Source organism: Lampris incognitus, chromosome 16 (genome assembly GCF_029633865.1).
Source record: "Lampris incognitus isolate fLamInc1 chromosome 16, fLamInc1.hap2, whole genome shotgun sequence".
NCBI classification, from domain to species: domain Eukaryota; kingdom Metazoa; phylum Chordata; class Actinopteri; order Lampriformes; family Lampridae; genus Lampris; species Lampris incognitus.
In genome coordinates this window covers 8,344,550-8,358,749 of record NC_079226.1, presented here as the reverse complement: position 1 = coordinate 8,358,749, position 14,200 = coordinate 8,344,550, and the positions used below count along the sequence as shown (strand labels likewise).

At 45.0% G+C, this 14,200-nt stretch overlaps 1 protein-coding gene across 4 annotated transcripts in view; it reads left to right on the top strand.

Annotated features, from left to right (window-relative positions):
• The window catches only part of bcl11ba (BCL11 transcription factor B a), a 63,133-nt gene extending 57,145 nt beyond the window's left edge, over positions 1-5,988 (top strand). For 3 of the 4 annotated variants that reach the window (XM_056296056.1, XM_056296054.1, XM_056296055.1), the window contains one exon: positions 2,053-4,049. In XM_056296056.1, coding sequence (XP_056152031.1) covers positions 2,053-4,049 — 1,997 coding nt within the window. Of the gene's footprint in view, positions 1-2,052; positions 4,050-5,965 lie in introns of those variants that run through there. The other variant, XM_056296057.1, reaches the window with a different exon arrangement.
• Positions 5,989-14,200: the final 8,212 nt, after the last annotated feature.

The following is a 14,200-nucleotide window of genomic DNA, read 5'->3' as shown; positions in this document are numbered from 1 at the left end:
CTCTTGCTCTCTCTCTGTCTCTCGCTCTCTGTCTGTCTGTCTCTGTCTGCCTCTCTCTCTCTGTCTGTCCCTCTTGCTCTCTCTCTGTCTCTCGCTCTCTGTCTGTCTGTCTCTGTCTGCCTCTCTCTCTCTGTCTGTCCCTCTTGCTCTCTCTCTGTCTCTCGCTCTCTGTCTGTCTGTCTGTCTGTCTCTCTTGCTTGATCAGAGTCTGGCCTGCATGTGTTCATCTTGTAGAAATCCTGTTGATTTGACTTGGAAGTTTTCCCCCCTGTTAAGAGAATGAAGAAAAGAAAAACCCAACACAGAAGCCCGGTTGTGTTACAACAGTTGTTGTCTGCTTTGACTGTCCTTCAACATTTGTTGTGATTGGTTGCCGAATTTACCCACCGGTGGAGGAACAGCCCACGGTGTCAGTATTTGAAGCTCTCCGCCGCATTTCGGTGGTGATTAAACGCGTCGACTGTTGCAGTCGAACGAGGTGAGAATAAGCAGACACTGTGTGCAGGGCAGAAAACCAGCGGTAAGAGGTGTAGAAGGGTCATATCAGGGGTTACGGTGGGTTTCTCTCTCCTGTGTTTGTGGCGTATTGCTGGTTGCGATTGATTTCACTGGATTGTAACGGTCCAAAACACAGATGCAACTGGCTGTGAGTGTTGTGTAGCGCAGATGGTTACAACAGAATAGAAGTCAGGAACTGTCGCCGCCTTGCTTCCTTTCGCCATTTCCCCACTTTTTGCTCCCTGTCTACATTAGTTTATTCTTTTCTTTTTCTTTTGTTATTTTTTCTCTCCCCTTTTCTCCCCAATTGTATCCAGCCAGTTACCCCACTCTTCCGAGTCATCCCGGTTGCTGCTCCACCCCCTCCGCCGAGTCGTCCCGGTCACTGCTCCACCCCCTCTGCCGATCCGGGGAGGGCTGCAGACTACCACATGCCTCCTCCCATACATGTGGAGTCGCCAGCCACTTCTTTTCACCTGACAGTGAGGAGTTTCACCAGGGAGACGTAGAGCGTGGGAGGATCACGCTATTCCCCCCTGTTCCCCCTCCCCTCTTGAACAGGCGCCCCAACCGACCAGAGGAGGTGCTAGTGCAGTGACCAGGACACGTACCCACATCCGGCTTCCCACCCGCAGGACACGGCCAATTGTGTCTGTAGGGACGCCCGACCAAGCCGGAGGCAACACAGGGATTTGAACCAGCCATCCCAGTGTTGGTAGGCAACAGAATAGACCGCCATGCCACCTGGACGCCAGAGTTTATTCATTTTAATGCACCAGTTTACCCCCTTCCTCCTCTCTGATCCCTGCCACTTTTTTATTGCGCTTCTCCTCGGAGGGGTGGGGTGGGCCGGGGCTTCATTTGGTGGAGAACGTGTGATAAGTGTTCTTGAACTCACAGTTTAACTTGTACCTCCTTCACAGACCCCCACATTTGTTTGGCGTCTCCAAATTGGTAAAGTTACAGTCTCTCCCTCGCTCTCTCTCTCTGGACTGGTTTTGCAAACTATACAAAAAGAACATATGGATACACACACACACACACACACCCACTAAGACATACTTCACACCCGCCGTAGTAATTCAGCAGTCTGCGGGGAGGCGAAAGATTAGGCGCCATTTAAAACACGGATCCAGTGTGGGCCAATCCCGTGTGACTGCGTAAAGCCAGTTGTCAAAACGCTGATAAGTGCGTCCTATTTATGTGACAACATGATGAGCAAAGGCTGTTCTAGCTGTCGCTTGTGTTATGCAAAAAAAAATCATGCGACACACACGCACTTATCACACCCGAACGCCTCGCAGCCACGAAAAGTTTGCGCGCCACAAATAGGCAATTTTTGAATCTGGTGGAAGGCCGTTGTTACTGATGATTTTAAATCCCTTTAAAATCCCTGTTGAATTGTGAATTTGGGATCTGCTGTCTGAACTGCTGTGTGTTTGTTGGTGTGATTGTGGTGTTTGTTTGTTTGCATAGCGCCCCAGAAACTCAGGTGAAATGATCTTGTCCAGCTTCTTTGACGCGTGACGTATTTCCTGCTTTTGTGCTTTGCAGGTGGCAGGGACGAGCCTTCCAGCTACATCTGCACTACCTGCAAGCAGCCCTTCCCCAGCGCCTGGTTCCTCCTGCAGCATGCACAGAACACCCACGGCATCCGCATCTACCTGGAGTCCAATCCCTCCAGCACCGCCCTCACGCCGCGCATTACCATCCCTCCGCCCATGGGCAGTGAGCCCATCCCCCAGTCCCCACTCACCAACTTCCTTGGGGAGAACAACCCCTTCCATCTCCTTCGGATGACCGGGCCCCTACTGCGAGAGCCCCCGCCGGGCTTCGTGGAGAACCGCCTTCCCAACACCCCGCCCTTTGTCAGCCCGCCGCCCCGCCACCACTTGGACCCGCACCGGCTGGAACGCCTTAGCGCCGAGGAAATGGGTCTCATCTCCCAGCACCCTAGTGCCTTTGAGCGGGTGATGCGCCTGACGCCCATGGCGATGGAGTCCCAGTCCATGGACTTCTCCAGGCGGCTACGTGAGCTGGCGGGGAACAACAATGCCACCCCGCCTCTCTCTCCCAGCAGGGCCAACCCTATGCACCGACTGCTCAATCCCAACCCCTTTCAGCCCGGGCCCAAGTCGCCCTTTCTGAGCACCCCTCCACTACCGCCGATGCCCCCCAACAGCACCACACCGCCCCAGACGCAGAACAAGATCAAGTCCTGCGAGTTCTGTGGCAAGACCTTCAAGTTTCAGAGCAACCTAGTGGTACACCGGCGCAGCCATACTGGTGAAAAACCCTACAAGTGCCAGCTTTGTGATCATGCCTGCTCTCAGGCCAGCAAGCTGAAACGCCACATGAAGACCCACATGCACAAGGCCGGGTCTCTGACGGGGCGCTCTGATGATGGGCTGTCTGCCACCAGCTCACCAGAGCCAGGCACTAGCGACGTGACGGGCGAGGGCATGAAGAATCGGGATGGGGACTTCCAAGGCGAGGGAAATGAGGAGGAAGAGGAGGAGGAAGAGGAAGAGGAACTGGAGAACGAGAGCCGGCCAGAGTCCAACTTCAGCATGGAGTCCGAGTTCTACCGCAACCGGGAGAACGGCTCTAAGCCACCCTCCGATGAGAAGTCCTCGCTCGCCCTTGGCAAGATGGTGGAGGGAGTAGCGCTTAACTCTTTACAGCAGTTCAATAACTTGATTGTTGACAATCGTAAACGGATGCCCTTCTCTAAGAGGGGCTCAGATGGCCAGCGAGACACAGGGGATGAGGACTCAGTGGCAGGGGAGATGGACCATCGGCAGGGAGAGAGGACAACTATTAATGGCCGGAACTGTGGCTCCGGCGACTCTTTCTCAGGCCTTTTCCTCCGCAAGCCCACCCCCATCACCAGCCCCAGCCTGTCCAACTCCTCAAACAAGAGGATCAAGATTGAAAAGGACCTGGACATCCCCCCAGCGCCCCTCATCCCTTCCGAGAACGTCTACTCACAGTGGCTGGTGGGCTACGCCGCCTCGCGGCACTTCATCAAAGACCCTTTCCTGGGGTTCACTGATTCCAGACAATCGCCTTTCGCCACCTCCTCTGAGCACTCCTCCGAGAACGGCAGCCTGCGCTTCTCAACACCGCCGGGGGACCTGTTGGACGGGGGGCTGTCGGGCCGCAGCGGGACAGCCAGCGGGGGCAGCACCCCTCACCTGGGCGGTGGCCCCGGGCCGGGCCGGCCTAGCTCTAAGGAGAGCCGGAGGAGTGACACGTGCGAGTTCTGCGGGAAGGTGTTTAAGAACTGCAGCAACCTGACGGTGCACCGGCGCAGCCACACCGGCGAGCGGCCCTACAAGTGTGAGCTGTGCAACTATGCCTGCGCCCAGAGCTCCAAGCTAACACGTCACATGAAGACGCACGGCCAGCTCGGTAAGGAGGTCTACCGCTGTGACATTTGCCAAATGCCCTTCAGTGTGTACAGCACTCTGGAGAAACATATGAAAAAGTGGCACGGGGAACATTTGATGACCAACGAGGTCAAAATCGAACAAGCAGAGAGAAGCTAAACCAGGTTCCCTATTTCGATGCTCTGTGTCACACTTTGACTTTAAATAAAACAAACAACAACAAAAAAAAAAATCAACAACAAAAAAAACAAAATACAAAATGGGGTAGCTGGATACTCTTTTTCTTAAATATCAATTTTGGGTTACTTTTGTGTTTCTGCCTAAGAAACTGCCAACTGAGAAAAAAAAAAAAAACGACGTGAAAAGATAAACGGACATATTAACACCAACTGAAGCTGTCTAAACTGCCTCATTTGGCGTTCCTTTTTAAACAATCAACCAGTTGAGACATGACATGTGTGGAGCCTTTAATTGTGCAATAATTTCTGTATTTATTGGATTTTTGTATTTTGGCATGTGCAGGTACGTTTTTATTTAGGCATTTTTAAAAAAGTTGTTTCACTTTAATTTCCGATTATTTTATTTTCTGAATACCCAAATGATATCCTGAGATCTCTCTTTTCTTTTTCTTTTTTTTTTTTTAGCAGACAGAAATCAATCTGAGTAATCTTTTTGGCCGCTGCTTATAGGAAATATTATATTTAAGCTAAACATCTGATTTCTTGAAGAGAAGCCGAATTCAATCTACAATTTGAAACAGGCATTACTGAGAATGCTAGAATTAGTATATTTTGTGTGATGATGATGATGGTGATGGTGATGATGGTGATTTTGACCATGATACGCGGACAACAATCCTTTGGCATTGTAGCACGAACTGACTCTAAAATATGTCACTGTAATTGGATATGTAGCACTGAGTGTCATATTTGACAGTAAATCTATAATCAATTAAGATCCCAAGGTTCATAAAACCCTTCCTTCCTTGAACGTACCCCGTTAGTAACAACTACAGAGAGAGGTCATTGCTAGAAGGCAGCTGCTGACATGGTACCCAGTACATCCCTCATCCTTCCCTTCAGTAGACGTCCCTCGCACTGCTTTCCCTCCTCACGACAACACTCCCCCCACCACACACATGCCGACACTTTCAGCCATGTTTGTGCAATGCATGATGGGACACAAAAAGTCAACACTCTTATCTTTGCATGAAGCCATATGCGTTATTTATTCAGGTGGATTTGAGCATGAAGCCATACGAGATAGTTATCCAGATTTGGAGATACACCGAGAAAGATGGCGGACAGAGCTGTTTCACACTTCTCATCCGTTGTGTTTATCGGTAGACACGTTGGGAAAGCTTCTGTTTTCATCTTGTGCCAAAACGAACGCGGGGCCGTTCCCTCCACGTACCCCCGGCTGCCCTCCGCTTCCTCTCCCTGCCGGTCCGATATCCAAGCGGCGGCCTCTTCAGGGCGCCATGTTAGACGGCTTCATTTGCAGTGCAGAGGGAGGAGTACACACACAGACACACACCTTCCACACCGGTGTGGAGAACACACATAAACGTCACTCATTTGAACCGTATTGTTTTACTGTTATTATCCCTGACCCTATTTCACCTCATCATTTCTAGTGAGTTCCATGATCACGTGACTCATTGCTTATCCAACAGAGGGATAAGAAACGGTACGAGACATATACATTAATTGGATTTCTACGTCGACTTAAACTTGGGAGTTTACATTGTGTGTAGGCAACGTTCGCGACACAGACAGGTGTGTGCTTTTTAAATAAAAACATGTAATGATCATTTTAAAGGAAAGGAATAAAATACATTGTCAGTGTATGCTCCGCAATGTGCTGCAGAAATAAGGTTATTCTAGCTGACCAAGTCTCTCCCCCCCCCCACGTCAGTCGTTATCGATAGTAAAATAGACTACTAAAGATCATAAGTAGTGGTGGGACAGTTTTATATATATATATATATATATATTACATGGTGAATAAGGAAAATTTATTGAGTGTGTGCTGAAATAGTAAGACTACCTTTTTCTTTCTCTCTTTTCATTCAGGACTCCCTGTGATGTGTAGTTGAGCGCATTCCGACAAGTAGGAACTCATCTAACACATCTAGAATCACACACACACACACACTCACTCACTCACTCACTCACTCACTCACTCACTCACACGCACGTGCACACACACGTGCACACACAACATGCAGTGCTAAGCTCCCCCCACCCCCACCTCCCCCCCCCACCCCACCCTCCGCTCTCATTCGCATGCATGGTTATGCTGCCTATCTACACCCCTTTTGCTATTTTGAAGTACTGTTCCCTGTTTTCACTCCTGCCCTCCTCCTCATCCTCCTCCTCCTCCTCCTCCTGCAGCCCTTTTCAAGTCTGATTTAAATGCTGTCATTGAAAAGGGGGAAAAAAAATATTAAGAGCTCTTAACAATAAACCTGCACTTTGTGATTTCAACCGAACCCAGCACACATGGAAACAAACACAAAGTGCAGCCGCGGGACTGACAAATGGATTTACTTAGACCGGATTGACTCCAGTGTAGTGGAGGGGTTGTGGAGCTTGGGATCACCTGAAATTGAAGTGCCCCGGCGTTGTCAGGCGAGGCTTTCTCAATGCTGGCACTATAAAACTGATAAAATAATAATAATAATAATTTATTCGGGACAGTTTTTGTACTGCCATTCAATTTGATGTGAGTGTGCCTTGAATAACGATCTTCCTATTTATTGTGTCGGACAAATGCAACACTTTTTTTTTGTGTGAAGCAAACAATTGAGCAACAAGGAAAAAGGGAAACCGTGTAAACGTAATTTGTCGACTTTTAACTCTGATTTGCATAAAAAAAAACACACATTTCAACGGATCTGTCAGAGGTTACTACTTAAACGAGACAATGCTGAATTGAGGTCAGGAGTACCCAGCACAATACTGACGTGTCTGTGTGTATATATGTATGCATATGTACATTTAAAGGCACAAACCTATACATATATATATATAGATATATATATATCAAATTCACTCTTAAGGACAAGACTGTCCCTCAACAGAAAATTGCAGGAGTGGACAAAAGCCACGAGGAAGAGACTGGACAAAAATCAGGAACGGCAGAAATAGAAAAAAAAAAAAAGGATTTAGTGCACTCTGTCTTAAAAATAAGTTTACAGTATTGAAACAAGTACAAGGGTAAAATAATATTTGTGTGTATGTGTGTTTTAAACAAACAAGTATTTTTTTTTTTCTTTCCAGGTTTGCTTCTAAAGTTTCTCTGAATGCCATAGTGGCGATGTGTATATTGGTTTTTTTGGTGACGGGGTTTTAGTATATATATAAATATATATGAATATATATTACATTTTCTTGTTTACTGTAAAAGTATACCAGTATTTGTAATATTGGAGAATGCCTGGGCATTTTACAAAAATAGAAAAAAGGTTGTTTTTTTATTTTTTATCTTGCAGTCCGATTTAAATTGTGGGTCTTAAAATGTTTTTGTCACTGTAACTGTAAAAGTCCTGAGTTTTAGTAACTTTGATTCTGCCTTGGGTGTAATGAAATAAATGAAAAAAAAAAATGAAAAAAAAAATCAAAAAATAAATGATGGAAAAAAAAAAGTGACTGAGCTGTAACAGAGTTGGGTTTGGGGAGCAGGCGCGAGTTTCTTCCTTTGACACAAACTGAATGATTGTTGATTTTCAGGAGAAAACAACAACACCTGGAGGGTCCTGACTTGTATCTATTTTTCTTCTTCTGGAATGGATTGCTCTTCATGGATGGTTTGAAATACGTGTGTAGGCACTCGCTGTCTTTCCTAATTAAGGAGCTTGTCTTTCTTTTCTTTTTTTCTTTTTTTTCTCCCTTTTTTTTTTTTTAATTGTATGTGCATCTTTTTGTGAATAGGGATATTTTAAAGCGGACGTCGTGCCCTGCAGCTCGGAGCAGCTCCGCTTCAGTGATGAGCAACAAATTCACAGGCTGCCACCAAATGCAAAAAAAAAAAAAAGAAAAAGAAAAACCTTTTACTTAATTTGGCAGGATGGAAATAACCTGGTGAAGTTGTGCTGTTTAGAATTGAGTCACATTGTACAGGAAGTGTCGGAAGGTTATTTGATGACTTTCAGCAGCGGATAATACACAAGTCGGTGATTTGTTTACCATCCCATCGGTTGTACATACTGTAGTTTTCTATGCTGTTCTTATTTGGTTTGGTTTCTTTCTTTTCTTTTTTTTCCTTTTAAATTGTGATTGCTAACTGGCACTGGCATTCGACAACCCTTTGTTTGAAGGGGGTGGGGGTGGGGGGGTCCTTATTTGCCCCTTGACCCCCGTGTCAGTTTTAGGCACACGCCTCCCCCCGTTTATATTTCTCGGCATGAGAACAGAGCACAAATACAAGCTGTTGCAATTCTTCATCCTTTGCTTGTTTGTCTCATTCTTTCCCCCCCTCCCCCCCCGTACAGCTTTTCAATGACCTCACAACGGAACAAGCTCACCTCTGACGAAATGACCTGATGCCAACAAATTAAAAAACGAAGAAGAAGAAAACGGTGTTCACCTAGTCTTGATTTCTGCTAGACGGTATAAGGCATGGTAAATACCCTTACAAAAAAGAAAAAGTATACTTGAAGTTAATTTTATTAAGTAAACTTAAGTAAAGTTCAAGTATATTTCCCAAGTATACTTACACTAATATCAATGCACTAGTAGTATACTTGTAAGTGTACCATTTCAATACTTGAACTTTTCTGTGTACTTGTCAAGTTTTCAGCAAAGTATACTCAAGTATAATTTTGTTTAGTATATCTCTGATAAGTACTTACAAAGTAAACTGAAAGCATACTTCCTGATTTTTAGTTTAAAAATAAGCATACTAATAAGCACACTTGAATATACCCATTTTTGTAAGGGTAACGCCACACTTCCGATTGCCACAAACCGTAATGTGTTGCCTTTAAGTCATAACGATGGGTAGACTCTTATTTTGATAAAACGTTAGTCGTCACTTCCGGTTAGTCGCGTCGACGAAGCCGGCCGAATTTGTCTAACGTTTGCGATCGTGCGGTTCCAGCGGCGAGACAACCCGCGCTGGACGCCGCAGAGGCGGTGTCGTAAGTACACAATTTCACCGTACTTATCGGTTCATGTTAAAAAAACACGTTATTTACATGAAAAACGCGTTTGGTCTGGTTGTCATTAAAAGGGTTTTATTTATGTAAACTAATAGGACACGTTAGCCCCTAGCTAACGGGTCTGACCCTTTAGCCGAGCGGTTAGTGACGTCACCGGGCAAGAAAATAACCGGTCACATTGGTGGCAGCGGCGGGACCCGGAAGTGTGCAGATCCCCAGAAGTCTCTTCGGAGCGCGGGAATAACAAAGCGCGAGGGCGCGCTTCCGGGGGAGGGTGACGACTGTAAACTACTAATAAGACACGTTAGCCCCCTAGCTAACGGGTCTGACCCTTTAGCCGAGCGGTTAGTGACGTCGCCTTGTGGTGCAGGACATCCGTATCGAATCCCGCACCGGACAAGAAAATAACCGGTTACGTTTACGTTTGGAAAAAACGCGCACCGCCATTGCCGCCTTATAGGCAACACACGTAGGTCACGTGTTAAAAAAGGCGGGAGGCAGCCGGCGCCACGCAAGCTAACGGCGGCTGTGTGGCCGGACGTGAGCTGAGGCAGTGGTTTAAAACGGAACAGTCTGCCAACCTCGTTCGTCTTTGCTCGGCAGCAGAGGACGTCACGACTTCCGCGATGGCTTTTCTCTCCATTTAAATAAATGTAAAAAAGAAAAAGGATGGCGCTTATGCTAAGGATTTATTTGTACGTCCCCCCCTCCATTGCAGCGCCGTTAGCGAGCTTAGCACCCACACCGATAACCGTCTGCTCTTATCTGTGAATATGGGGAGGGGGGAGAGAGGGGGGAGGGGGGGAGCAGCAACTCCCACTGTTTCCTTTCATGCCGCCAGTTTCTGTGAAGGCGTCAGAGCGAGTTAGCTTTGCTAGCGGGCCCTGGATTTAAAACAGGAAGTGCTTCGCTGCCGGGTGCTGTTAGTCTGACATTCCAAAATGGCCGCTTGCTTTTCTTTTTTAACACGTTTTTATTTATAAAAAAAAAACAAAAAACAAAAAAAACGGAAAAAATACAGGGTTAGGGGACGAAGGTACATGTACGTTTTTTTTATATATGTAATAAAAGTCAAATAACCGAGGGAGGGCATTTTTTGGGGGGGGGGGCTTGGGGGGTGCCGGGAGGTTTTTTTTGAGCAGGGGGATGTCATGCTGTTTGTGATGTCACTTTATTCAAAATACATGGACTGACTCGCTGATAGGCTGCGGATTGTGTTGTCTATGATGTCACTGAGATGTGGCTCGCGTCCCCGGGGCCTGAGGCCGATGCATTGGTTGGTTCCAGTAAACATGACATTCAGACAATCCGCTGTCTGCCTCTCTTTCTTTGAAGCGCAAGCGCAAGAAATCAACGAGTTGTCCCGGTAATTGAGCATTGCTTACTTAGGCACACACACACACACATGAGAAGATACAGGCATGCAAGCATATGATCATGCGCACATGCAGAAAAACTGCAGCGTAAGCGCTCACGCACAACAGACACACAAACTGTATTTACACAGTCAGGTGGTGTGAGCACAGCGATCCGTAAGGGGCTCCATTAACCTGGGATCTGGGCCTCCAATTTCATGTTTTAATAAGTATATTATACATATACCACACCAGGCCCGCCCACAGAAATGGCGGGGCCCCTCAAAAGGTCCAGTGAATGCCCTCCCCAAAAAATAAAAACATCTGCTTTACTCATTTCAACAAATCCGCGTCCTCTGCTCTCTCCTACTAAACACATACATGTAAACTGAGAGAGACCTGTTCAGTAATGGGGGCTACATAGGCATAGGCATACACACACACACACACACACACACACACACACACACACAATAATAAAACTCTCTGACACACTTAAAATGCACCAAAGTCAACAAAGATCTGCTACGCTTACACCACTGTTACACTTACACCACGCTTTTCTTAGCAGAAAATGCAATTTCTTTCCTTACGGCTTCATCTTTGCCTCCCATACAGCCATCTTCCTCGCCTTACTGGATGAAAAGTCCTTTATAATGTCTCCAAAGTCCATCTGTTTAGCCCGTTCACACTCCATGGCAAGTATTGCCGTTATCATTGCTTATATTTAGGATGAAAATGATTATTGCTGGCCTCCATAACCCCCCCCCCATGGTTGGCCCTGCACCACATTCCTCCTTTCTTTCCATCTTTCTATCTAGCTATCTATCTATCTATCTATCTATCTATCTATCTATCTATCTATCTATCTATCTATCTATCTATCTATCTATCTATCTATCTATCTATCTATCTATCTATCTATCTATCTATCTATCTATCTATCCTGTTTATTTTACAAAATTTTAAGTTTTTTAAGTTTTCATAGTACAGGAGACACTGTAATAAATATAAATAAATGAGCAAATATGAAATATCGGGTAATATGTTTCTCTCTTGAGGCAGTGAGTTATTTATTTTTTAAAGAAAAAACTTTTTTTTAGAAGAGTTAAGGTCAGCTGTTGAAGTATCACAAGGCTCAAAGCTTAAAAATAAGAACCAGCAAACAACAAAGAAACGAAAACTGACATATTCTATGACTAATCCTGATTCAAATGAAAGATTATACATCAGAAGAAAGTTGCTATTTGGATGAGAAAATGTGGCTGACCTCCTAAAGGAAAACAAACCAGATACGAAGAAAAATTATTTTTTTTTCAGTTACAGATTTGTGAATAAAAAAATAGAAATGACAAAAAAAATCTGAGATTTTTTTTCTAATTTTTCTATTCACAAATCTTTGTTGTTGTTTTTGTTTTGTTTCGTTTTTGCTAGCCAGGAGGATTCCTTGAATAAACAACGTGGCTGACTTTTCCTTTCTTTGAAAAGGAGACGGGGAGGCAAATCAATACACAGAAATGGGGTCATCAACTATGTAATCACAAGCTTGACTGTTTCACATTTCTCTCTTAGCAGGCCGGGGAGAGAAAAAAAAACCCCAAATAAATAAATAAGAAAATAGAGACTCACAATTAGTCACAAGGAGACAGGAGTGAGGAGTTGGACCACGGCGGGTTGTGATTTGGCTTGAGTTTCAAGGCAAATGGGTAATTAAGCCTTTCCCTGGCTGGCCTGCACTTTGAAGTACCCTGCAGGAGGGATTATCCCCAGTGAAGAGAAAGAGAGAGGGAGAGAGAGAGAAGTAATGAGAGAGAATGGGAGGCGGGAGAATTAGAAAAGCAGTTTAGATGAAGACTGAGGAAAGAGCAAAGCCTCAAGAAATGACACCGAGACTGGAAAATCACTCGAAAAAAGCGCGTGAATATACACATTTCTATATCATTAATGAGAGTCAGTTTACATGGTGAGTTAACTTGATACATATCATATTTCAAATCAAACAAAAGAAGTATTAGGGGTTCAAAATATATATAAAATATATGTTGATGTCTTCATAAACCTGACCGGCGTACATATGTTTCGTCTTCTAAGGGTAAAGATGGGATCTCCCAGTTGCTCGCAATGTCGAAACGCCAACTTCCCGCCACATTCGGTTATGTCTGCCGTCACCTGAGTTGAGTCGCAGAATGGCTTTCAACACAATATGTGTTTTGTCATTAACATACCATGATGTTTGTCAGGTTTCTTGCTATTTTTTCTCCCTGTTAAAGGTTGTTTTTTTTTTAGGGAGTTGTTTCTTATGCGAGGGTCTAAGGACAGGATGTTGTGTTGCTGTAAAGCCCCTTGAGGCAAATTTATAATCTGTGATATTGGGCTGCACAAATAAAATTGACTTGACTTGTCACAAAATGCTAAAAGCCCTGACATTACCGTTAGCCTTGGTTAGCCAAATAGCATTTTGTGACACTTGCTGAAATCACCCTTTTCATCGTCGTGCTGTAATTTGACGACAGAAACATGAAGCTGTTTCAGTGACAATTCCTGTATTTTGTTGCATGCTGTGTTGAAACGCAACGTATGTGATCCCAAATGGAATCGAAGGCGACAGAAAGTCTTTCTAGTTGGGGCGTAAGAAGATATCGATACACTCGAGTATGGCGATATTATCTTTTGTGATACTGTATCAATTCTCAAAAACACTGTATCGATTTTTAATTGTTAACATGTAAAGGTTCTTGACAAGCATTTTTGTGTTGTGCGTAACCCCACGACCGCTAGATGGCAGTAATCTGCCTTCAGCCATTTGACTCTTCCGCCCCAACGTAACGACGTAAACTGAGACAGGAAGTAGCCAGACCGGTCGCCTCCTCTTGACGTGTCTATGGACACGCTTCTGCAAGTCACTTACACGTGTTCATTGACGCGTATCTCACAGATGCCGCTAGGGGCGCCCTGTAGCCCACTAGGTCTGTGACGCAATAGAATGTCAAAAATATTGAACAAAGATGGCGGAGCGATGCCAAGCGAAGCGAAGCGAATGTTCTTAATATAGGTAAATTAGCCTAATGATGCGTATGCATGTCATATTAACGTTATATGCGAGTGGATACTATATTTGAATTGAATAAATGTAAGCTAAATAAACGAAGTGTCGATGCAATCTCAATAAATTAGTCCCCAAAATTTTGCACGCGATTTACCGAAAAACAATCGGAGTCTGGTAATGATGAGTTTGTAATCCGGTAAAATGGTGCGCAAATCTCGCTATGGGGCAACAGCCAATTCTATAAAAAAGGATATGTCTAAATTAACATTTTACTTAAATATGTATTAGATGTAACATTACCTTGTGTGGTGGAGAAATTGTGGCGAATCCCGACCGATACAGCTCTGCCTAGACCTAGAAGACAGGATTGCGCCCCCAGTGGCCAGAAGACGGGATTGCGGCCCCAGTGGCAACTAATACGTGTCCATATACACGTATTTCGCTCTCGCAAAAACCTGTCCTCTGACACGTACGTATTGTGATGTAGTGTTGCAGACAACACGGCAGCCATTGTGATGACGTGCACGAGCTAGTGAGACCTTTTTGAGAAATTTAAACGGCAAAGAATATCAATGAGTGTGTTGAGATGGCTGATCTAACACTGACTAGAAACTGCTTTTCTATCTCATTCATACAAAGCATCACAGGTCGTTACAGAGCTGATTATGAATCCTAATCAAGTCCACACATCCATACCTGCCCAGTAGTGGATCTAGAGATTTTTTCCTGGGGTGGCAAAGGGGTG